Source organism: Rana temporaria, chromosome 1 (assembly GCF_905171775.1).
Source record: "Rana temporaria chromosome 1, aRanTem1.1, whole genome shotgun sequence".
Lineage (NCBI taxonomy): Eukaryota > Metazoa > Chordata > Amphibia > Anura > Ranidae > Rana > Rana temporaria.
This window is the reverse complement of record NC_053489.1, coordinates 377775569-377802693: the sequence shown is the minus strand read 5'-3', so window position 1 is coordinate 377802693 and position 27125 is coordinate 377775569. Positions and strand designations below refer to the sequence as shown.

Below are 27125 nucleotides of genomic sequence, written 5' to 3'. Positions count from 1 at the left end.
CGGCGGACATCGCGGCCGCCAGGCACACGCATCGGCTTCCCAGCGATGCGCCGGGACAGTGTTTACCCGCTGCGCGCCCCCAGAGGCGCATGCAGGTAATGCACTTTAAATGACGTCCAAAGACGTCCAGTTGGCACCTGAGAGCCGCGCTGTTGACGTCTTTTGTCTCAAGTGGTTAAAAAAGTACTTTCAGCCCTCTACATATCATAACTTCCTATATTCAAGTTACAAATTCCAGGACAAGATATATCTAAAAGCTTACCCCTTTGATATATTTGTTACTGATCTGTTCCATGAAAGAGATTTTAGCCTCTCTAGGTCGTAAAGGAGGCGTAACCGATCTTCCAGGAGAAGCTGAAGGAGAAGCCAGAGGGGTAGTTCGAGCACTGGACCTCAAAATGGACTGAGGCGTATGCATTGTAAATACAGAAGAAACTGAGCTTGCAGCTAAAACTGTTGCCCTCTAAAAACAAACAAACAAAAAAAAAATTTTCAGTGATTATCTATATTTATATTATATTCTATTCTATATCTCTCTCTCTATCTCTCAATTAAAGGTTGTAAACGCTGGCAGCTCCTCCCTGCATTAAGTGTCCACATTGGAGAAGGCTCTCCCAAGGTAGACACCCATGCGGACGTGCTCCCGAGTCCTGAATCTGTGTCCATTCACACAGAATGCAGGACACAGCAGCCTCGATTGGATTGACCGCAGCAGGAGCCAATGACTGCGCTGCTATCAATCCAATCAGGACACGAGAGCAGCCAGAGCTGGTGTGCTTGTTCCTGTCCAGAGGATGAGGCTCAAGTAAGTAAAATGGGGGGCTAGAGCACTATAGAAGGTTTTTCACCGTAATGCATAGAAAGCATTACGGTGAAAAACGGTAAGGCTTTACAACCCCTTTAAAGCGGGGGTTCACCTGCAAATTTGTTTTTAAAAGCCATCAGCTACAAATACAGCAGCTGCTGGCTTTTAAAACATGAACACTTACCTGTCAAGGTAGAATACCTATAAGAAGGTGGGATTTTCAGGGCAACCACAATTATGAATGACAACTAAGGTCATAAAAAATACTGATTTTATTACAAAAATTGGTAAACATACTAAATATCACAATAACATATCAAAATACACTGTAAAAATATCATTCTAGAAAAAGTACTGTAGATCATCGTATGCCCCAGGGCATAGCTAAGGGCACAGATGGTTGTTTCATTTTGATATGTTATTGTGATATTTAGTATGTTTACCAATTTTTGTAATAAAATCAGTATTTTTTATGACCTTAGTTGTCATTCATAATTGTGGTTGCCCTGAAAATCCCACCTTCTTAGAGGTATTCAATTTTTTATTGACCAAGGGATGATGGCAACGTCATGCCTCTACACATGAGCCAATCTTTTCTATCTTACCTGTCAAGGTTGCCCACGACATTGGCAGCCGAAGGCTTCCCCCACCGCCATCCTCTGTGAGGGAATCAGGAAGTGAAGCGCTGCGGGTAACGCAGAGGGGCCGGACTCCCGCAGGAGTCTATACCAGGAAGTGGTGCAAATACGTGTTTTTGTGAACCTCCGCTTTTCGGAACCCTCCCCCCCTCTGGTGTCACATTTGACACCTTTCAGGGGGGAGGGTTCCGAAAAGCGGAGGTTCACATGAAGCAGTAGCTACGTAATTTGCGCGGGTGCTCCTTAAAACTGCCCGGCGTAAGGGCGCGTAATTTAAATGATCCTGTAGGGGGCGTGGATCATTTAAATTAGGCGCGTTCCCGCGCCGAACGTAGTGCGCATGCTCCGTCGGGAAACTTTCCCGACGTGCATTGTGGCAAATGACGTCGCAAGGACGTCATTTGCTTCAACGTGAACGTAAATGGCGTCCAGCGCCATTCACGATTCACTTACGCAAACAACGTAATTTTCAAACATCGCGACGTGGGAACGACGGGTATACTTAGCATTGGCTGCCCCTGCTAATAGCATGAGCAGCCTTATGCGGAACCCGACGAACGCAAACTACGTAAAATGCATACGTAGTGCGCGCGTACGGTTGTGAATCGGCGTTAGTATACAATTTGCATACTCTACGCTGACCACTACGGGAACGCCACCTAGCGGCCATCGTAAGAATGCAGCCTAGGATACGACGGCATAAGAGCCTTATGCCAGTCATATCTTAGGCTGCAGTCGGCGTAACAAGCTTTCTGAATACAGAAAAGTCGTTACGCCGGCAATTGCTTACTGAATCCACCCCAATTACAATGGAAGTAGTATGGGAATGAAAAAGTATGCACGTTGGGAATGAAAAAAAAAAAAAATAGGATTTTGTACTCACCGTAAAATAGATTTCCCTGAGTTCATGGACGGACACAGCAGCCTTTGACCTTAGGGTTATATCCGCTTCCTTCCAGGAGAGTTAGGCAGAAAAAAAAGCACTTTAAGTGTTAACACTTTCCTCAGTACAGCTTCTCCCAGGGGGCGTGGTCCCCCACGTATAACCCCCACTCTGCCTCAGTGGCTCCAGTTCGTAACAAGCAGTACAAACAAAGGAGGGGTGGGTGCTGTGTCCGTCCATGAACTCAGAGAAATGGATTTTACGGTGAGTACAAAAATCCTATTTTCTCTTCCGTTCATGGACGGACACAGCAGCCTTTGACTTTAGGGACGTCCCCAAACAGTGTAAAAAATTTGAGGGGTGGGAAAACAGCAAACCAAGCTACACCCCAAACAAAACCGGAGTTACTCAACGGAGGAACTCCAACCTTAAACTGCCGCCTGTAACACCTTGCGGCCGAAGGAGGCATCAGAAGATGCACTCACATCAACCTTGTAAAACTTTGAAAAAGTGTGGATCGACGACCAGGTCACTGCCTTACACACCTGTAACACAGAGGCTTGTTCCCGGAAAGCCCAAGAGGCACTGATCGAATGTGCCGTAACCTGAAAGGTGAGGCGCACGCCCCCTTTAGGGCATAGGCCTGGAGTACAACCTGTCTAATCCACCTAGAAATGGTGGCCGACGATACGGCCAGACCTTTCTTAGGACCAGCCACCGACACCAACAGTGAGTCCGACTTCCGGAACGGAGCCGTAGCCGATAAGTACACTCGTAGGGCCCTAACCACATCCAGGGATTGTAAAGTGGCCTCCTTCGGGTTTTTCGGCCGAGGACACAAGGATGTCCTCATTAATGTGAAAAGCCGAAACCACCTTCGGGAGAAAAGACGGCTGAGGTCGCAGCACCACCTTATCCTTATGGATAACTAAGTAGGGAGCCTTGCAGGACAAGGCCGCCAGTTCAGACACCCGTCTGATCGATGTAATTGCTACCAGAAAAAACACCTTTTGTGAGAGTCAAAGGGATCTCTCGAATGTCCTCCAAGGGAGCATCCTGAAGCACCGAAAAGGACTAAATTCAAGTCCCATGGGGTAGTGGATGGCGCACCAGAGGGGTAGAGACCACCGAGCCCGATAGGCACCGGTCCTTCAGTACCTGGCTCTCAACAACCAAGCCGTTAAAGCCAGCGACTGTAAAGCAGGGTGGAAGATCGGACCCTGCGACAGAAGATCTTCTCTCAGGGGTAGACGCCATGGGACAATTGCCACCAGACGCACCAGGTCCGCGTACCAGGAATGGCGCGGCCAGTCTGGAGCGATCAGGATCGTTGGAATCCCCTAGACTTCCACTCTGCGCAGCAGGCGAGGAAGAAGCTTCAGAGGAGGGAAGGCGTAAAGTAGGCGATAGTGACCCCAAGGTGCCACCAACGCATCAGACGGGTCCGCCCACGGGTCCTTTGACCTGGCCACGAATCATGGCACCTTCCGATTGAGACGGGACGCTAGAAGGTCCACGTCCGGAGTGCCCCATTTTTGGCACAGACTTCGAAACACCTCCGGGTGAAGTGACCATTCTCCCTGGTCCAGTGTTTGGCGACTTAGGTAGTCGGCGTGCCAATTCTGAACACTCGGAATGTACACGGCCGATAGAGCCGGAATGGACCTTTCGGCCCACCGAAGGATGTGCGCGACTTCCATCGCTGCAGCTGAGCTCCGTGTGCCTCCCTGATGATTGACGTACGCCACGGCCGTGGCGTTGTCAGACTGGATCCTGACCGGTCAGCCCTGCAGCTCCAGGGACCACCTGGCAAGGCACAGCTTGATTGCTCGAAGCTCCAGTACATTGATTGGGAGGAAGGACTCCTCCTGAGTCCAGCGCCCCTGGGCTGACTGGGTGCCCCAAACGCCCCCCCCGGCCGGAGAGGCTGGCATCCATCGTGACCACTGTCCATTGGCATGGCAGAAACGATTTTCCGGTCCGAAGCACCGGAGATGTCAGCCACCACACCAGAGAGGACTTGACCAGTTGACTCAACTGAATCTGGCAATCCAGAGAAGACGGGAGCTTGTCCCAACGTGACAGAATTTCCTTTTGTAGTTTCCTGGTGTGGAATTGGACATAAGGAACCGCCTCGAAAGAGGCCACCATCAGACTCAAAACCCTCATGCAGAATCGAAGAGACAACCACTTCTGGGTCAGCAACTGCTGCACCGCAGATTGCAGCGTCTGGAGTTTCTCTGTTGGGAGAAAAACTTTCGCCTCCGCGGAATCCAGGACTAGTCCTAGGTATTCCAGACGCAGAGACGGAACCAACGCCGACTTCTGGATATTTAGAAGCCAGCCGAACTCTTGGAGAGTATGACACGTGATAGACACGTCCTCTTCTAACTCTGAGCCTGAGGAAGGTCTCAGGAGAAGGTCGTCCAGATATCCCATGATAGCGATCCCTCGCTGTCTCAGCAGGGCCAGTATCGGGGCGAGCACCTTGGTGAAAACCCACGGTGCTGAGGCCAGGCCGAACGGGAGGGCCACAAATTGAAAGTGGTCCTCCCCGATCGCAAAGCGCAGAAATCTCTGATGCTTTGAGCATATGGGAACATGTAAGTATGTGTCCATGGTATCCAAGGATGCCATGAAGTCCCCCTGATGGAGTGTTTCTATTACCGAGCGAATCGACTCCATCCTGAACTTTTGCACCTTGACAAAACAATTGAGGGCCTTGAGGTCCAGGATTGGACGGACCCCTTCCTTCTTGGGGACCACGAACAGATTGGAGTAAAACCCCCTGAAATTGTTCCAACGAGGGGACTGGTACAATCACTCCTGTCCAGTAAATCCTGGACAGCCCCTGACAGAGCCTGCCGGCGAACTGGAGGAAGCTGGAGGTTGGAAGGAAAAAATCTGTTTGGTGGACAAGAGAGAAACTCTACCCCAAGGAAACTACTTCACAAACCCAACGGTCGGAGAGAAGAGACCTCCCACCGAGCCGCAAATTTGCGAAGCCGCCCCGAGACATGGGCGGGGGCAGACCTTCATGCGGAAGCAGGCTTGTCCACAGGCTTGCGATACCAGGGGCGCTTCTGCCCTGCAGCGGGTGCCTTAGCACCTTGCAAACTTTTTCCCGCTGCACTGGGCACGGGAGGGTCCACTGATGGAGGAGAGACCCATTTTTTCAAAAAGTCCTCCTCAAGGGATAACGGACCGCAAAGTTCTTTGGAATAGCAAAACCTTTTTGTGGCGTATCCCATTTTTTGTATAACAATTTTTCCAAATATGGAATACAGGGAAACACTTTTGAATGAATGAATGAATGAATGAATGACTTGTATAGCGCAACGCATGTGAACTGAATCGCCTCTGGGCGCTTTTTCCAGCCAGTATCTACTTGGCTGGTGCGGTCATTTTTACCCCGTAGGATCATGACACGCTAGGGACTCACAGTCATACACACATATATACATATATACTGGGCCAATTTGGACGAGATCCAATTTACCTACCAGCATGTCTTTGGAGTGTGGGAGGAAACCGGAGTACACAGAGGAAATCCACGCAGACACAGGGAGAACATGCAAACTCCAGGCAGATGGTGTCGTGGTTGGGATTCGAACCAGCGAACCTTTTGCTGCTAGGCGAAAGTGCTACTCACTGCACCACTGTGCTGCCCTTTTGTGGTGCCTGGCGGTTTGCGGAACCCAAAAGGGACCAGCACGCGGTGCCTCCGCCAAATCCTCAAGTTTCTGAGTATCCCGCCCCGCAGAGATGAAAGCTCCAACAAATTCCTTATCATTTACTGACCCTGAAGCAGAGTCATCCTCACAGTCCATGTGGGTTAAGCCCGCATCATCTGACATGACTGAACCAGAGCCAGAAGCAACTGCAGGACATGATTCTGTGTCAGAGACATCCCCAGAAGCAGGTTCAGGGAGGGGGCGCTTTGTACCCCCCTTCTGGCTACTAGCTGCTTCAAACCTGGCGAGAAACGCCTCAAGGACAGCCGACATTGCCTCAACAGATGCAGCAGGGGCAGGGGGATTAAAGAATAATTCAGGCATTGTTGGGGGCAGAAGCACCAGGTTCAGGCTCCATGTTGCCCCACCACTGTGTACTGCAAGACAGAACAACCCACCGGTCACCTCCTGGCTGCAAATAGAAAGCAGAGGCCCCCCAGGGACTCACCACCCCACCCAGTTGCAGAGAGAGCTGAAAACCTGAGGTGTGCTCTGAAGTGCTTGCTGCGCAGCGTCTGTCACCTCAGGGATGATTCGTGGCGTTTTGCAGCACTATCACAGTCACAAGAGGCCAAGACTATTCTAAGATGGCCGCCGTCTGAGGTAAAACGCACCAGCGGGCTACAGGAAAATGGTCGCCGAGCTATGTAAACCGCAACCACGGCAAAATGGCGGCTGTTGCGCAGTTTAAAACCCCCAGTGACGCACCAAAAACAGAACAGCACACAGTAGCACCCCCCATAAGTAAAAACACAGCCCCCCGCAACACACGGTCCCCGGTGGTAATAAAAAAAAAACAGAAGGCCCCCCCTCACAGCCGCTACACAGTATGGGGAAGGAGGGAGAGGAAAGAGGAAAGCAGGGCGGACCCTCAATCGACCTCCCCAGGAAAAAACACCAGCCAAACCACCTTACCAGAGCAAGTGGCCACTACTTACCCGTCCTGCGACTACCCACTGGAGGTATCCCGAACCAACGTCCGCTAAACTGCATGGCTGTCGGCCAGACCCACTGTGACCAGGCCATAGAGACCGGTCATATGTGTGTCCTGGAACATGTAGTTCCCCGGCTGCCCCTGGAGCAATGGGGCCTGTCATGGACGACCCAGAGCTTAGCTGAGGGCTGGCACACGCTCGATGGCCGAACATGGGGGGACTACAAGAGTCAAGACCCAGCCTGTCACCCAGTCGGCTGTTGATAGAATTCAAAAATGCAGGAACCAAAATAATAAAACCGAAAAATCGCAAAAAAAAATCCAAAGTACAGGGACTCTAGAAGGCCATGTCCTCTCCTGGCATTAGGCAGAAAGAAACTGGAGCTGCTGAGGAAGAGTAGGGGCTATACCCGGGGGACCACGCCCCCTGGGAGAAGCTGTACTGAGGAAAGTGTTGTTAACACTTAAAGTACTTTTTTTCTGCCCAACTCTCCTGGAAGGAAGCAGATATAACCCTAAGGTCAAAGGCTGCTTTGTCCGTCCATGAACGGAAGAGAAATAAAGCAATTTCGATATTTATTTGGTTTAGGTTGGTATGGTACTAAAGCAAACAGATTACAGTTTACCAAGACTTGGACGTGGCAGCTGCATTCATTTTTTTTAGGCTCTTACCTCGATTTTCACCTGGCGATCTTTTTTTAATGTAGCTTTTCTACAGAACAAGTTGTCCAGCAAAAGTAGTAGTAATAGGGCCAAGACAAACCACTGACAGGAGTGCGTACAATGGTCAGTATTTATGTAAAACCATTATGCCAAAAGGGGGAAAAAAAAAAAAGTTTGCTGCAATTGCTTAAAATGTGCTAGCTGGAGATTGGCTGCATTAGGCTCTTCTAAAAGCTTCTATCCTGGACTCCGCTTGGCTCAGCAAGGGATTGGCTGATCCCCAATGAGCAGGCAGGTGATGACAGGTCCATTTCCACTCCCTGTGCAGAGATGGACCCTTTTAGAGTCCCCCCTCTCCTCTATGGGGAGGACCGGATCAAAACAGACCATCCATTTGGATTTCACAGAGGGGGATTGGATAGCAGTGGCTGTCAGCAAACATTTCACCGCCGACAGCTTCTGCCCCATAGGAGTGAATGGAGCATCCAATCAGGTGCGTCTGAAAAACTGACAGGCGGACCTGATCGGAAAGCCTGTGTGAAATTGGTCTTACAATTAATAAAAAAATAAATAAATCCAAGGTGTTCTCAATGGCAGAGGTGCTGATTGAGCCACCCTGTGGTCAGTATACCAAAAGGAAAGTCGTTCAAGCAGCATCAAGAAGAGAAAACCACTGACTGCATAAAGCATAAAGGCTGCTACAGTAAATTTATGAATAACCAGTGACCTTCCCGCTGTGAAATATGAAGAGTAAAATGTAACCAAGGAGCTATGCCTTCAATTACTGTATTATAGAGTTTGAGATTACTGGCTTGAATCAAATAAAAAAAAAAAAATGATACACACACATATACATAGAATTTTACACAATCATATCAATGTCACACTACATCTTTCTTAGTTCATTTAAAATACCTTTACTACGATAGGCGTTTCCAGAAGGTTAAACTCTGATGCTTTGGTCAAATTTCTCAACTGTGCCATTTTCCTCAGATTTGATTGGACAGAACTAGAAGTAACCAACATGGAAGATTTACGAGGAGTTCGCTCATTAGCCACCTCAAAAGCTGCATCTAAAGTTGAAAGCTCTGTAAAGACAGGATGGACAATAGAATCCAGTAATCTGTGGAAAAAACAAAGACATCCAACCATTTAGGGCAACTGGGAAAAACTTTTTCAAATAAATAAATTTCTAACAGAAAAAAACACTGCGCAGAAACAATAAGGTGTAAATGCTGCCAAGTACCAAAAAATTGGAGATACAAATTAGAAAGCAAGTGAAAAAGGCGTACAGTGCAAAAACTATTAGTGATTGATAGAGGTACCTACGTTGTGAACTAAGGTATATGTATAAAAAACACAATATATATATATATATATATATATATATATATATATATATATATATATATATATATATATATATATATATATATATATATATATATATATATATATATATATATATATATATATATATATATATATATATATATATATATATATATATATATATATATATATATATATATATATATATATATATATATATATGAATTACATATGATAATGCAAAAAAGCAAAAGTTCATATTAAATGAGAAAAATTATTATAAATAAGTGCAGTCCATACACATATAGTGGTGAATAATATAGAAAATACAAAGAGTGAAAAAAGTCCAATGAGAATCGCCGATGCAATATTCAAGATGTGACATCCATAATAATCCAAACGATCTTATCCACCAAAATAAAACACCCAAGTGATGAGGTATTGTAGTCTGCTTACCGAAGCTATTGACCACTACAGTGGTCAGTATGGGCCCAGGATATTTTTATAGTCTCCCAACAAGACTGAGGGGTGTCCGGTTCCTAGATCCTAGGTAGTACCTTCACAATGTGTCTCAGAAGGGAGAAAAGAAATGGAATCCCCATAGCGTGATATTGTTTCACCAGCGGTATTTAATAAAAAGTAATGCACTTACATTTAAGTTGAGAATGCAAACACATAAAAGTATGGCGTCCGCCTATACGAACAACCGCCTATACGAACGATCTCGGCGTCTTCTCCTCAAATTCTCCCGCTGTCGCGTGGCTTGCATCCCGACGCCATCTCGTCTCACATAGCAAGCAGGGACAGCGGGAGAATTTGAGGAGAAGACGCCGAGATCGTTCGTATAGGCGGTTGTTCGTATAGGCGGACGCCATACTTTTATGTGTTTGCATTCTCAATTAAAATGTAAGTGCATTACTTTTTATTAAATACCGCTGGTGAAACAATATCACGCTATGGGAATTCCATTTCTTTTCTCCCTTCTGAGACACATTGTAAAGGTACTACCTAGGATCTAGGAACCGGACACCCCTCAGTCTTGTTGGGAGACTATAAAAATATCCTGGGCCCATACTGACCACTGTAGTGGTCAATAGCTTCGGTAAGCAGACTACAATACCTCATCACTTGGGTGTTTTATTTTGGTGGATAAGATCGTTTGGATTATTATGGATGTCACATCTTGAATATTGCATCGGCGATTCTCATTGGACTTTTTTCACTCTTTGGATTTTCTATATTATTCACCACTATATGTGTATGGACTGCACTTATTTATAATAATTTTTCTCATTTAATATGAACTTTTGCTTTTTTGCACCATTGGAAATTTTGCATTATCATATGTAATTCCTATATATATATTGCTTGTGTTTTTTATACATATACCTTAGTTCACAACGTAGGTACCTCTATCAATCACTAATAGTTTTTGCGCTGTATCTCTTCCTTTTTCATTCATTTAGGGCAACTGCCTTCTGTAAAAAAAATCAAGGCAAAAAACAAGAAAAACTAAGCCGTATAAAATTTAATATGGCATTAAAAACAAAAATGGGCAAGACTGGAAAAAGACAAGAAAATAAAAGAATGTCATTTGGCATCAGAGGAGTGTAGTTACTAACCTTGACACTCTTCTAGATTTGGATATCAGTGTACCAATAAATGCATCAGTCATTTCTAAATGTGGCAAAGCAGTTACTGGATTCTGCTCTTCAGTAGTTAGGCTGCAAAGTAAATGAAAATTTTTAAATGGATTTGGTTACTTTGCAAGGTAATAGTAAAGAACTGTAGAACCTCACAAATTACCCCTACCATCTCAGTAATCGCATGGTTGGTCCCCAACCTACAATTCAACTCTTTGTAAAAGAAGGGCATATCTTAGATCTCAGAGGAGATTCAGTTCGCATGTGTTGCGCTATACAAGTCATTCATTCATTCATTAGATCTCAGTCCCCCAGACAGCAAATTTTGCACACGTGTAGAGGAGAACTGGTATCCACAACTATTTTCAAAGTGTATTTATCATACAGTAACGAAAATACCTTTTGTAGGGTGAGAAGTTAATGTCTGTGGCAGATACTTCTTTTATCTTCATCAATACATTGCTGATAAAAGTTGCCTTGCTCATAACACTTCCTGATGGAGCTTGATTTACAACAGTAGATAAAGGCTTGGGCCTTGTCACTAAAAGCCAAAAGAAAGACAAATTCATATTAAGAGAACTGTTAGAGGATACATCTATTGCATATATTTTCTTTTATGGTCATGGCTAGAAATGGTACATGTTACATGTCTTTCAGTTAGCATTTTCATAAAAAGCCAGCAGGTGGTGTTCTAGTCCTAAGCCAGTCATGTATGGTCCGAACATGTATGGGCACACTGAATGTACCCACAGTGATCAACCAGTCTGTTGGACTTTACATGCGATTATTGCTCGTGGCCATTATAGCCACTAGCAGTAAATTACTGTGTTCTCCTGGCGGAGACAGCTACCCTCGCCTGAGCACAATGGCACAGGGATTACCCCTCCCCCCCATCAACACAGAGCTGATGGGGGAAAAAAGTGATTTTCTTTCCTGCAATACCTAGAGGTATTTTCCTGAGCCAATACTCCCGTAGACAGCAGTATAAGCAGAAGGTTTAAGACTCCTTGTATCCTTCAATGGATGAGAAAGAAAACAAAAATGAATCCAAAAACAGGTTCCATTTAGCCATCCTAGCAAATTTTATTAGTAGGTACATGACATTTTTCTTCCCATAACTATCCAGTTTTTCTTGTTTTTGTTTTCACTCAGGGCCCATTATTATATATATTTTTCATGTTACATTCATGCATGCAAAGTTGCGTGTAACATTTAATACATCTCGCATCACTCCCCCACAAGTGTATTTGCATTTCTTTCCATTAGAAAACTATTTTCAGACATCATCCAAAAGCAGCATCCAATTTTTGGACTAAAAATTCTGGCTTTGGAAATGACTATGTAAAAACAGCAGCCTGTGCAGTTCTCCGCTGTAGTCATAAAATATCAAACACACATCAGCCCTTGCTACAGCTTAGTGTTAATCACTGTTGGGAACGGCAAGTGATCCCTGCTGGGGTGGATTCAGGACGATATGCATCTTCCTCTGCCTGCTGCAGACAAACCGAAAGCTCAGGTATATATTTTTTGGAATACTTCATTCTTATACACTTAGGCCCAGATTCACAAAGACTTACGACGGCGTATCTCCAGATACGCCGTCGTAAGTCCGAATGGCCGCCGTCGTATCTATGAGCCCGATTCATAGAATCAGTTACGCATAGATTTGGCCAAGATACGAGCGGCACAAGTCTCCTACATCGTCGTATCTTGGGTTGCAATAATTCTGCTGTCCACTAGGTGGCGCTTCCTTGATTTCCAAGTCGAATATGTAAATGAGCAAGATACGCCGATTCACGAACGTACATACGTATGCCCGTCGCAATTCGTTACGCCGTTTACGTAAGACATACGCCAGCGTAAAGATAAAGCATGTCTCTAGGTGGCGCAGCCCATGCAAAGTATGGACGTTGGAACAAGCGTATCTTTACGTCATTTGCGTAAGTCGTACGCGAATAGGGCTGTGCGTAAGTTACGTTCACGTCACAGGCATTGAGCCAACGTATCTTTGGGCGTAAATACGACGTGATACTGAGCATGGGCGCGCATACGCCGTTTGTTCGGCCATGCATCTACATGGGGTTAATCCTCATTTAAATACAACACGCCCCCTACCAGCCTACTTTGAATTACACTCGCTTACGCCGGCCCATTTACGCTACGCCGCTGTAAATTAGGACGCAAGTGCTTTGTGAATACAGCACTTGCCTCTCTAAGTTGCGGCAGCGTAGCGTAAATACGATACGCTACGCCCGCGCAGCGTAGAGCGGCCGTACGTGAATCTAGGCCTTACTTTGAAAACCAAGGTATTAAGTGGACTTAAAAAAATAACCAGGGACTTTTACATTTTTTAAACAGTGGGGGTGGGGGGGTATTATTGCTGCCATCTGTGCTCCCATTGGGAAGATTTCCACATCAATTGGGGAGAAAAACAATGGTAAATTGTGACATCAAATGTACCTTCCTTCCAAAGTGTTGATAATGCAGAGTGCTTATTTCTTTCATTTGCAAGAGTCCGCTGCACCCCTGGCAGTGTTTTGCCATACTGATCAAGTATAGCGTTCCTGTCTACTGCTCTCTCTCGAAGCTTTTGATCTGAATCAAACTGCACAAGCAGAGAAAAATAAAAATGTATAAAATAAAAGATTACTCATAGCAGGATATATAATGTGGCAAGAGAAAGGTGTATTTCCTCATCACACAAAAGCATTTAGTTGTCCTGCATTGGAAAACCGTTATCCTTTGCACAAAAACCTTCGTCTTTTGATGCCCAAATGTGGGCAAGTGATCTTACCTTTTGGCAACCTTTCAAAGACTGGTTCAGCTGCAGAGCTGGGATGTAATTGGCTCTCTGCAAGTGATGCACCAGAAGCAGTTCTTGATTTTGCACACCTCCACTTGTCTGCAAAAACCTGTGCAAAAATCCCTGAAATTTAAATGGACATGTTGTAAATTAGCTAAAGCAGTAAAATGACATTCTTCAGACCAATAGCTAGATTCAAAAAGACGCACCCAACGTTAGGTAGGCGTAGCGTATCTCATATACGTTACGCCGCCGTAAGTTAGAGAGGCAAGTGCTGTATTCACAAAGCACTTGCGTCCTAAGTTACGGCGGTGTAGCGTAAATGTGCCGGCGTAAGCGCGCCTAATTCAAATTGTGAAGAGGTGGGCGTGTTTTATGCAAATAAAGCATGACCACGTAAATGACGTTTTTATGGACGTATCCCAGTTACGCCAAATTACGCCACAAAGACTCATTGGTTTCGACGTGAACGTAAATTATGCCCAGCCCCATTCACGGACGACTTATGCAAACGATGTAAAAATTTGACGTGAGACCGACGTCCATACTTAACATTGACTGTGCCATCTTTTTGGTTGACTAACTTTAGGCCTGAAAACGCCTTACGTAAATGGCATAGCTCTACTCCGACGGGCAAGCGTACATTCGTGAATAGGGCGTATCTCGCTGATTTACGCATTCTAGGCGTAAATCAGTGTACACGCCCCTAGCGGCCGGCCTAAATAGACAGCTAAGATACGACGGCGCTATCTTAGCTAGATTTAAGTGTATCTCAATTTGAGAATACACTTAAAATTTACGACGGCGCAGATTCAGAGTTACGACGGTGTATCTACTGATACACCAGCGTAAACCTCTCTGAATCTGGCTATAAGACTTCATACTTTAGGCATTGATGAGCATGAGACTTATGGGTTGAAGACATTACATACTTGCTCAGAATCCGTGAATGTTAGTTTTAACAGATCTTCTATGAGTCCCACTTCCCGGCATGTTTCATACATGTGTTTTGAAAGCTCTTCTACATTCAGTCTGGTAGAGTGAAGCCTCTGTAGATTCCAGGCCTCAATAAGATTTCTGACAAATGAAAAAACATTTTTTATATATATATATAAAATTTTAATTATTTCACCCCTACCGGTTTTACAAAGTTACAGGTACAAATTTTACATGTCTAAATTTTACCCAAGTGACATAGGCAAACAAGGTGCTGCCATGTCCATTGCCAAGAGGTAAGAGAAGGCTGTAGAATGAACAAATACATTTGCTTGCGTTTTTTTTTTAAATCCCCAATATTCCCAGGAATGGATCAAAATCTTGCCAGTTCCTGCTAAACTTTAAAAGCATCATGCTAGGTGAAAATAAATTAAAGTGATCTTGTCCATAAATGAGTTGATTTTTTTTTTTACTCAAATCAGAACCCTTGCCTATTACTTCTTGTTTCAAGATTATTAAAAGGAATTGAGGAACGACAATTGTTGCCGCTAAGAAATATTTTTATATATCATTTTAAAACAGCGGCAGAGATAAGCAGCCTTGCAGGTCTTAGAGGCAAGTTCTGGAACTGCCAGCATCCATAGCTAAAGTCCAGGGGCCAGATCCACACCGGAGCAACCTAGCAGTTATGCGGCGTATCTATTGATATCTATTGATACGCCGCGTAACTGCTAGGTTGCTCCGGTGTATCTTTGTTTTGTATCCACAAAACAAGATACACCTAAAGCTGGGCTAGATCTAAGGTGCATATTTACGCTGGCCGCTAGGTGGCGTTTCCGTCGATCTCCGCGTAGAGTATGCAAATTAGATATTGCCATTTTGTTATGTTCTAGATGAAGAATGAAAAACATTAAGATTAACTGCAGTAGAAATGAGATAAGCAGGGCACAAAGATGGGATGAAGTCACATGACGTGACGAACACGTGTGGGACACTAAGCCCTGGCAGCAGCACCTGACGGACGGTAAACGAGCGCGGCGCTCGTAGGATATGTAACCGATACCAGACTGCTACATGTGAGTCTTTTAAGATTGTTTTATGCTTTAATTAAATAGTTTTTATACGGAATCACGCGATGTGCCCCCTTTCTTCTCCTTCCTCCACCCCCTCTGCCTTCGCATGAGCCATCTGCTCCGCGGACATCTAGGGAAGAAAAGTTGTGCAGGAGAATTTAGGGAGACGAGCTCGGCGCTCGTGGAGACAAGCACTCCATTTCTACACAGCGTGTAAGTTGTGTGAGTTTCCATCCACCTTATACAGAGCTCCCCCTTTATTTATGTGATACCAGCATCACGCCACATTATCTTTATTATTATATATTTTCCATACATGACCAACTACTGAGACTCACCAGGAAAATCCCCACCAAATGAAAGGCCAGAGCACCCATTTTTGGGGTTGTTGAATAATAACCAGGAGGTAAGCTGCTTGGATCACTAACGGTGTGGGCGCACTTGTTTGGATTTGATTTTCCCGCACATCTTCATTCATTTGGATTTGATTTTCCCGCACATCTTCATTCATCATTGGCTTTGGAACTTTATTTTTGATTATTTACTCAGTATGCTTTCTTGCAACAGCACTTTTTGGAATTTGATTTTGGTTCTTTTTTTCATCTAACTTGGGACTATCAGATATATGTACTGTAGTTTTTTCTCAGTCCTCTTCAGTGATATGCACAGTTTTGTCTAGTTTATGTTGATTTAATCACCACTTTGCAATTGCACCTCTACCATTTTTGTGATTTCATTACTGCTCCAGAGACCCACCTGACTTCAACCCCCCCTCCCCCCTTTAACCTTAATTCTCCCCCCCCCCCCTCACCTTCCCCTCACCTTCCTCTCTCCCCTGCCCACAGTGGTAATCATTCACAGCGCAGACATCACCTTTTGCACAAAGATGGGATTGCTGTATTCTATGCACGTAGTATAATTGTGACGAATATTACTTGTATAACCTAATTACTTACATATGATTGGCTGGGACTAGAGCGTCCCTTCTTGTAAGAGACAGAGACATAGAGAGATAGATATATAGAGATATATATGAGATATATATAAAAGTTACGCTTACCGGTAACGTCTTTTCCAGTAGTTTTTTAGGACAGCCACAATTGAATTCCTTTAGGAAACACTGCGCCAACCCATAAATTCTCACTTCCCCCCCCCTGCCAGACCTCAGTTTTTACGAGATCACCTCCGGTCAGCTGGGGAGACACAAGAACACATTAGTAACATACTATTACATATCATTGTCATGTCCTGGTCCTTCAATGAGACTTCCATCTATTCGGGTGGGTAACCAGGGCTGTCCTGAAAGACTACTGAAAAAGAGGTTACCGGTAAGCGTAACTCTGTTTTTCCCTTTCCGTCTTTCAGGACAGCCACAATTGAGAGGATAAGCGAGCACTTACCAGCTAGGGTGGGACTATAGCTTGCAAGACCTTTCGCCCAAAGGCCTGCTCATCTGCCCACACCAGGTCCACTCTGTAGTGTTTAACGAAAGTGGCTTAGCTGGACCATGTTGCTGCTTTGCAAATCTGTTCCGGCGTTGCTCCAGCCTTTTCTGCCCGAGAAGCTGCCAAAGCTCTGATAGAGTGTGCCTTTATCCCTGTAGGGATCTCCTTTCCAGCCAAAGTATATGCTAGCCCAATGCTTACTCTAAGCCATCTGACAATAGTGCGTCAAGACGCTTTGTACCCCTTTCTGGTTCCAGAAAATAAAATAATGAGTCTGACTTCCTAAAAGCTTTTGTCAGCTCCAAGTAAAGTAGGATACATCTCCTGACATCTAAAGTACCGAACCGAAACTCCCTGGGACAAAAGGAAAGTAACACCATTTCCTGACTTCTGTGGAAGGATCGGTCTTAAAAATAGGATTTTTGTACTCACCGTAAAATCCATTTCTCTGAGTTCATAGACGGACACAGCATCCTTTGACAGTAGGGTTATATCCGCTTCCCTTTAGGAGAGTTTAGGCAGAAAAAAAGCACTTAAAGTGTTAACACATTCCTCAGTGCAGCTCCTCCCAGGGGGCGTGGCCCCTTCGGGTATAACCCACCACCTGCTCTAGCTGCCTCAGTTCATAACAAGCAGTACAAACAGAGGAGGGGTGGGTGCTGTGTTCGTCTATGAACTCAGAGAAATGGATTTTACAGTGAGTACAAAAATCCTATTTTCTCTTCCGTTCATAGACGGACACAGCATCCTTTGACAGTAGGGACGTCCCCAAGCAGTGTCCAAAAATTTCGAGGGGTGGGAAAATAACACAGCAAACCAGGTTACACCCCAAACAAAACCGGAGTTGCTCAACGGAGAAACTCCAACCATAAACTGCCGCCTGTAACACCTGCGGCCGAAGGAGGCATCAGAAGATGCACACACATCCACCATGTAAAACTGTGAAAAAGTGTGGATCGACGACCAGGTCGCTACCTTACACACCTGTAACACAGAGGCATGATGCCGGAAAGCCCAAGAGGCCCCGATCGAATGCGCCATAACCCGAAAAGGGAGGCGCCCGCCCCTTCAGGGCACAGGCCTGAAGCACAGTCCGTCGGATCCACCTAGAAATGGTGGCCGATGAGACTACCAGGCCCTCTTGTAGGACCAGCCACCGACACGAACAGTGAGTCTGACTTCCGGAACGGAACCGTAACATTAAAGTATACTCGTAGGGCCCGAACCACATCCAGAGGATGTAAAGTGGCCTCCTCCTTGCATTTTGGCCGAGGACATAAGGATGGAAGAACAAGGTCCACATCAATGTGAAAAGCCGAAACGACCTTGGGGAGAAAAGACGGCTGCGGCCGCAGCACCACCTCATCCTTATGGATGACCAAGTAGGGAGCCTTGCAAGACAAGGCCGCCAGTTCAGACAGACACTCGTCTGATCCGAGGTAATTGCTACCAGAAAAAAATCACCTTTAGTGACAGTCAACAAAAAACCTCCCGAATGTCCTCAAAGGGAGCATCCTGAAGCACCGAAAGGACTAAATTCAAGTCCAATGGGGGCAGTGGAGGGCGCACCAGAGGGGCCACATGCCAGACCCCCTGACCAAACGTACGCACCAAGGAGTGCGACGCCAAGGGTCGCTGAAAGTAAACAGCCAGAGCAGAAATCTGACTCCTAAACGTACTTAAGGCGAGAGCCTGATCCACTCCCTGCTGTAAAAACAGCAGAATCCTGTACACCACGTATGTACTAGGGTGCCATTTCATCTCCTCATACATAGAGATGTAGGCCTTCCACGTATGATGGTAAATCCTACGTGAGGTAGACTTCCGTGCAGGCAGCACGGTAGAGACCACCAAGCCCAATAGGCCTCGGTCCTTCAGCCCCTGGCTCTCAACAGCCACGCCGCTAAAGTCAGCGGCTGTAAAACAGGGAGGAAAAATCAGACCCTGTAACAGAAGATCATCTCTCAGGGGAAGACGCTAGGGGGCGTCTGCCACCAGACGCACCAGGTCCGCGTACCAGGAGCGCCGCGGCCAAACTGGGGCAATCAGGATCGATAGAATCCCATTGGCTTCCACTCTGCGCAGCCGGCGAGGAAGAAGCTTCCGAGGAGGGAAGGTGTAAATTTTAGGCGATAGTGACCCCAAGGAGCCACCAACGCGCCTGACGTGTCCGCCCACGGGTCCTTAAACCTGGCCACGAACCGTGGCACCTACCGATAGAAACGGGACGCTAGAAGGTCCACGTCCGGAGTGCCCCACTTTTTGGCACAGACCCTGAAACACCTGCTGGTGGAGAGACCACTCTCCTTGGCCCAGTGTAGTGCGACTTAGGAAGTCGGCTTGCCATACTGTACCCCCGGAACGTACACGGCTGATAGAGCCGGAACGGAGCTTTCGGTTCACCGAAGGATGTGCGCGACCTTCGTCGTTGCAGCTGAACTCTGTGTGCCTCCCTGTTGATTGACGTACGCCACGGCCGCGGCGTTGTCGGACTGGATCCTGACCGGTCGGCCCTGCAGATCCAGGGACAACCTGGCAAGGCACAGCTTAATTGCTCGGAGCTCCAGAATATTGATCGGTAGGCGGGACTCCTCCGGAGTCCAGCTCCCCTGGGCTGACTGGGTGCCCCAAATGCCCCCCCCAACCAGAGAGGCTGGCATCCATCGTGACCACTGTTCAGTGGCACGGCAGAAAACGACTTCCCGGCCTGAAGCACCGGAGACGCAAGCCACCACACCAGGGGAAACATGACCAGTTGACTCAATGAACCTGGTAATCCAGAGATGACGGAAGCTTGTCCCCACGTGACAGCAGTTCCCTCGGTTGCACCCTGGCGTGGAATTGGGCATACGGAACCGCCTCGAAAGAGGCCACCGTCAGACCCAGAACCCTCATGCAGAATCGCAGAGATGACCACTTCTAGGTCGACAACTGCTGCCCAGCAGATTGCAGAGTCTGAATTTTTTCCGTTAGGAGAAAAAAACTCCCTCCCCGGCGGAATCCAGGACTAGTCCCAGGAATTCCAGTCCCTGAGACGGAATCAACACTGACTTCTGGACAATACAGAAGCCAGCCGAACTCTTGGAGAGTCTGACACGTGATAGACACGGCTCCACTAATTCAGAGCTCGAAGAAGCTCGTAGGAGAATGTCGTCCAGACACCCCACGATAACAAACCCCCGCTGACACAGCCGGGCCAGTATCGGGACGAGGACCTCGGTGAAAACCAGCGGTGCCGACACCAAGCCGAACGGGAGGGCCACAAAATGAAAATGGTCCTCCCTGACCGCAAAGCCCAGAATCTCTGGTGCTTTGAGCATATGGGAACATGCAGGTACGCGTTCATGACATCAGAGGACACCAGAAAATCCCCATCCTAAAGGAATTAAGGGCCTTAAGGTCCAGGATTGGACGGACCCCTTCCTTTTTTGGGGACTACAAACAGATTTGAGTAAAAACCCCTGAAACCGTTCCCTTGAAGGAACCAGTATAATCACTCCCCTGGCCAGCAGATCCTGACCAGCCCCTGACAGGGCCACCCGGCGTACCGGAGGAAGCTGGAAGGAAAAATCTGTTTGGTGGACAAGAGAGAAACTATCTTGTACCCCGAGGAAATTACCTCGCAAACCCAGCGGTCGGAAAGAGGGATCTCCACCGAGCCGCGCATCCGCAAAGTCGGCCCCCCATCCGCGTAGGCGGAGGCCCTGGAGAGCAAGAGGAGCGTATCCAGGGCCAATTCACAGACAAACTGCAGGCCCTGCACTAACTGGTCAGCCAGGCCCACACAGAGCTCAGGAGCATTATGCGCCTCCAGCTCCTGCAGCAGGGACTTTGCCCGCTCGGTAATTGTCTGGCACTAGAGCTCCGGCCAAAACCGGTCTCACTGCCAACCCCACTGCTGTAAACATGGAGCGGGCCTCAGCTCTCCTATCTGCGGGGTCCATAAAGGCGGGAGCCCCTTCCACAGGTAACGTGGTAGACTTGTTCAGTCTGGACACAGGGGGGTCCGCTGACAGAGGACTTTTTTTTTTTTTTTTAAAGTCTTCCTCAAGAGGATAACGGACCGCAAAGTATTTTGGTACATCAAAAACTTTCTGCGGCCGATCCCATTCCTTGTATAATATTTTGCCCAGGTAAGGAACACAAGGAAACACTTTTTACGGGGCGGTGTGCGGAACCCAAAAGGGACCGGCATCGAGTATCCTGCACCCCAGTGATAAAAGCTCCAACAAAACGCCTTATCAAGCGCTGACCCTGAAGCAGAGTGATCCTCACTGACCGTGTGGGCTAAGCCTGCAACATCTGACATGACAGAACCAGAGCCAGCAGCAGGATCTGGTTCCGTGTCAGAGCCTTCCCCAGAAGCAGGCGCAGGGAGGGGGGTTTTTTACCCCCCTTTTGGCCGCTTGTCACTTTAATCCTGGCGATAAACGCCTAAGGGACTGCCGTATGGGCTCTACAGAGACCGCAGGGGCACTAAGGGTTAACTCAGGCATGGTTGGGGTAGAAGCCTCTGTTCAGACTCCATGTTGACCCACCGCTATGCCGCCCTAGTACTGCAAGGCAGAGACCCACAGGTCACCCTCCCGGCCGCAAAACAGAGAGCAGGGGACCCCCAGGTAACTCACCACCCGGCCAGGCTGTAGTGCTGCTGAAGCACTGAGAGTGCTGTCCGCTCTGCGCCGTCCCTCAGGAAGCAATTCGCGGGCTGCAAAATGGCGGCCATACACGTGTTTAAAGCAACAGTGACACAGCATAAAACGCAGCCCAGCACACACAGCAACTCCAGTACAACAAATTAAGAAGGGAGAAGCTGCTGTTCCAGGTGAGCACACCTGAGCAATCAATGTCCACTCAGAAACAGGTGGGTGCCTGCAATGCATGAGGCAAAAACTTGAAGGCAGGGTATGGACAGCCGCACACCAATGAATCTTAAAAAAGTAAGCCTTTAATGGTGAAAAAGGAAAGGCACTACAAAAAATTAATAGCACCACACAGCAGCACAGCCCCCATAGTGACAAAGCCCCAGGCGGACCCCCCCCCCCCTTACAGCCGCCACCCAGCATGGGGAAGGAGGGAGAGGAAGGGAGAGAGGAAAGCAGGGCGGACCCTCATTCGACCTCCCCAGGAAAACACCAGCCAGACCACTTACCTGAGCAAGGGCCACTACTTACCCGTCCTGCGACCAGGAGGTATCCCAGACAGATCCAACGTCTGCTAAACGGCATGGCTGTTGGCCAGACACACTGTGACAAAGCCATAGAGACCGATCATATGTGTGCCCTAGAACAAGATGTTCCCCGGCCGCCCCTGGAGCAATGGGGCCTGTCGTGGACGTCCCAAAGCTGAGCTAAGGGCCGACACACGCTCGATGGCCGAACATGGGGGGGACTACAAGAGTCGAGGACCCAGCCTGTCACCCAGTCGGCAGTTGATAGAAGAATCACAGGATTCAAAAATGCAGGAACAAAATAATAAAAAGCGAGAAAAATCGCAAGAAAAAAATCTCCAGAGTACAGGACTCCAGAAGTGCCTGCCTCTCCTGTCGTTAGGCAGAAAAAAAACTGAGGCTGCTAAAGCAGGTGGTGGGTTATACCCGAAGGGGCCACGCCCCCTGGGAGGAGCTGCACTCAGGAATGTGTTAACACTTTAAGTGCTTTTTTTCTGCCTAAACTCTCCTAAAGGGAAGCGGATATAACCCTACTGTCAAAGGATGCTGTGTCCGTCTATGAACGGAAGAGAAAAACGACCTGATCCAGAAAAATAACACAACAAGGGGGTCTGATTAATAAGGCTTCTAGCTCGCTGACCCTCCTAGCAGTGGTCACTGCAACCAAAAACACAGTTTTTAAGGTCAGTTCCTTTAGAGAACATTTGTCTAGGGACTCAAAAGGAGCACCCGTCAGGGTTTGCAACACCAGAGATAGGTTCCAGCTGGGGAAGGGCGGACCCTGAGCCAGCCTCTGACTGGATAGGGCCCTAAAAAACCTGACTACCCAGGGGTTGGTGGCCAGAGGCTTTTCTAAATATGCACCAAGTGCAGAAACCTGACTTCTGAGGGTGCTAACTGAAAGACCCTTATTCGCGCCACACTGAAGGAATTCTAGGACAGCCGTGGGGCTCTGTACTGAACAGGGGCAATCTACACACCATTTGTTGAAACAAAGCCAAACTTTCCTGTAGATTCTGTGAGTCTCCTTTTTCCTACTGTTAAGGAGGGTGGCAATCAATCCTTCTGAAAACCCTTTGGATTTCAGTATGTCTTCCTCAGTAGCCACGCCGCTAACCTCCACCTGTGTACCTGTGGGCAGAGAACTGGGCCCTGCGAGAGGACATCCTCTCGCAGAGGTAGAAATAAGGGCGGTTCTGCAGCCAACTGCACTGGGCTAGATCTCAGAAGAAGCACCATTCGGAACTCTTCAAATCTACCTTGGGAAACCGAATCGAAACTATTCATCCTCAGTTAGCAGCCTCAGATACACTGGATGCCATAAATGCAGCTCTGCTACAGTCAGCCGACTTAGTAGCACCGAAACGCAAAGTCCGCATCCGGAAAAAAAAGTCCGGCTGGTTCAACAACCAGCTGTCCGTACTGAAGCAAGAGCGCAGAAGGGCGGAAGCTGCCTAGAAAAGTAGCCCTTTAGAAGATCACCTCATCATCTACAAGGCAACAACAACACGATATCATAAAGAAATCTTCAAAGCCAAGAAACATCATTTTTCTATGGCGATTAACAGCGCCATGAACCGCCCCCGAGAACTCTTCAAGATGGTCACCCAGACCATGAATCCGGGATGTCTTGAAGTCCCCAATTCAGACACCCAAGAGTTCTGTAATGAACTATCGGATTTCTTCATCAACAAAATCGAAAGAATCCGGGAAAGTATTCTGCAAAACAACACCCCCCCTCAACCCCCCCTTCAATCAACCGCAAAACACCAACAGAAACTTTCTACAATCAACAAAGTTCTCTCTGGAACCGATCTCCATCGATACCACAAAAAATATCATTGGTGCCTTGCGAAACAGCACAGCACCCAATGATATCATCCCCACCAAACTGCTGAAGGAATGTGCCGACATCCTGGCACCTCCCATCACACAGCTTATAAACCAATCATTTAAGGAAGGCATAGTGCCATCCCTGCTGAAAGAGGGCACAATCCAGCCCATCTTGAAAAAACCTAACTTGGATCCCAAGGACCCAACTCACCGCCGCCCCATAACAGGCCTAAATGTTCTTTCCAAGATAATGGAGAAAATAGTGGTACAACAGCTGCAACAGCATCTGGATACCCACAATCTACTCGATCCATTTCAATCAGGTTTCCGTCCCGGACACGGGACAGAAACGGCCTTACTCAAAATATGGGACGATGCCCTCGAGGCCGCAGACGAGGGAGAATCCTGTCTCCTGGTTCTGCTGGACCTAAGCGCAGCCTTTGACACAGTAGACCACAAAATGTTTCTGATGCGACTGGCCGAGGTAGCCAGAGTCGCAGAAGGTGATTTACCATGGTTTTCCTCTTTTCTTGAAAACCGATCACAAACAGTGAAACTGGGATCTTTTACGTCGGAAAAACGCACGGTGCCATGTGGAGTCCCCCAAGGATCCCCCCTGTCACCGGTGCTGTTCAACATCTATTTTCGCCCTCTCTTTGATATTATCAGTAGCCAAGAACTACTTTATCACTCCTATGCAGACGACACACAACTGTATTTTCGCATCTGCAACAAAAAGGATCATCATCTCAGTTTAGAGAAATGTCTCTCTTCGATAGAAAACTGGATGACTAAGAGTTATCTTAAACTCAACAGTTCCAAAACAGAACTTCTTATGTTTCACGCCAGCCGAAAGAGTCAACTGGCAACTACCTGGACACCGCCGCCCATTCTGGGCCAAATCATCGCCCCTAGCTCCAAAGTCAAAAGTCTAGGAGTCATTTTTGACACCTTCATGACAATGGACGCACAAATAGGGTCAGTAGTCAGCGGATCGCACCATTTGTTGCGCCTACTACGCAGACTTATTCCATTTATCCCCAAAGAAGACGTAGCAGTCGTGGTGGGAACAATCGTGAATTCCAGACTGGACTATGCAAATGCCCTTTACCTCGGGCTCCCAAAGTACCAAATCGCTCGTCTGCAAGTCGTTCAGAATACGGCCGCCAGACTTGTGACTGGGAAAAAAACATGGGAATCAATCTCACCTTCGCTGAGAACCCTTCACTGGTTGCCAGTAAAAGACAGAATTGCATTTAAAGCACTCTAAAAATTGGGGAGAAAAAGTTGCGCTAACCATAAACAATATTAACCTGCAGCCGCCAGCACCAACAAGAGACAATGTTGTGTACAGAGAATGAAAAAGAAAAAGTGCAGCGCTAAATATTCAGTGAAGTGAATCAAAAAATATGGTAAATAATCAAATTCAGTGAAAAATCAATGAAATTGAAAAAAAGGGGAGAACACACCACCAAGTGGTATGACAAGTGAAACACAGAAGGTGATAACCATGTGGTAACCTGGAGAACCACTGGGAGGTGGGATCTCTCTAAGTTACTATATAATAGGAGCACACCGTGATGAGTGATGTGACACAAAAATAAATAATATTTGAACCCCAAATGAAGTCCATATAAAATATACGTGTTAATCCAAAATATAAGTATGATAGTCCAAGGTCAAACTGGCATATACAATCCAAATTTTTTTTATTTTTTGAGGTTGGTCAGGAGTTCTTTGTGGAAAAAAACAGTCAACAGAGGAATGGAAGATGATGTGATCTTCTCAGGTGTGGAATTCAGGTATTCTTGGTAAATAGTGGGTACCTCATCAGCAATCCATAATGGTATCCAAACAAATAAATATAAAGATGGGTACTCTTACCAGAATATGTGGACATACACGTCAGCGACGGTATGTCAAACAAGCATGCACAAACTCCTAGGCAGCAGTGATGTCAGTAGGAAAGCCGTTTGATGTGCCAGCCTTTGATCCACCATAGCGGGTTCGGTCCAATAACAGGAGACAACTCATGCAGGTGAGGTTCTCAGATGAAGGTGTATAATATGCAGGCCAAACGTGGAACCATGTAAGGGAAAACGTAACTCACAGTGCGGTTAATCCCAAAACAAGCCTTTATTAGGCATAAAAAAGTAAGCCACAATGAACAGAAAACTGGATAAAAATAGATGTATAAAATAAATAAAAAAGTACAAGCCCGGTGAAAGACGAGTACAAGTGATCACAAGTAAAAAAATGGCGTAATGGGCGGGTAGCGTATGAGCTATGTACCCGACATGTTTCGAGCAGCAGAGCTCTTCAACTGGGGCTCGATTATTGGACCGAACCCGCTCTGGTGGATCAAAGGCTGGCACATCAAACGGCTTTCGTGCATGCTTGTTTGACATACCGTCGCTGACGTGTATGTCCACATATTCTGGTAAGAGTACCCATCTTTATATTTATTTGTTTGGATACCATTATGGATTGCTGATGAGGTCCCCACTATTTACCAAGAATACCTGAATTCCACACCTGAGAAGATCACATCATCTTCCATTCCTCTGTTGTCGGGTTTTTTTCACAAAGAACTCCTGACCAACCTCAAAAAATAAAAAATGTTTGGATTGTATATGCCAGTTTGACCTTGGACTATCATACTTATATTTTGGATTAACACGTATATTTTATATGGACTTCATTTGGGGTTCAAATTATTATTTATTTTTGTGTCACATCACTCATCACGGTGTGCTTCTATTATATAGTAACTTAGAGAGATCCCACCTCCCAGTGGTTCTCCAGGTTACCACATGGTTATCACCTTCTGTGTTTCACTTGTCATACCACTTGGTGGTGTGTTCTCCCCTTTTTTTCAATTTCATTGATTTTTCACTGAATTTGATTTACCATATTTTTTGATTCACTTCACTGAATATTTAGCGCTGCACTTTTTCTTTTTCATTTAAAGCACTCTGCCTGACACATAAGTGCATCCATGGGAAGGCTCCGCAATATCTTTGCGACAAGATAGAACCTCACAATTCTAATCGCGTTCTGCGATCCAGCGACCAAAATCTGGTCAAGGTTCCAAAAACCAAATACAAGTCCAAAGGAGAAAGAAGGTTTGCTTTTCAAGGTCCTAGACTATGGAACTCTTTACCAACCAGCATTCGGTTGGAGGAAAACCACCTGACTTTCAGAAGACAGATCAAAACTCTGCTCTTTTGATG

General features: G+C 46.6%; 1 protein-coding gene across 1 annotated transcript in view; it reads right to left on the bottom strand.

The window, feature by feature from the left end:
• The window catches only part of LOC120928965 (protein ELYS-like), a 192765-nt gene that overhangs the window by 15169 nt on the left and 150471 nt on the right, over positions 1-27125 (bottom strand). Inside the window, 7 exon segments of the mRNA XM_040340111.1 lie at positions 263-463; positions 8573-8780; positions 10612-10713; positions 11032-11173; positions 13093-13237; positions 13427-13558; positions 14368-14512. Coding sequence (XP_040196045.1) covers positions 263-463; positions 8573-8780; positions 10612-10713; positions 11032-11173; positions 13093-13237; positions 13427-13558; positions 14368-14512 — 1075 coding nt within the window.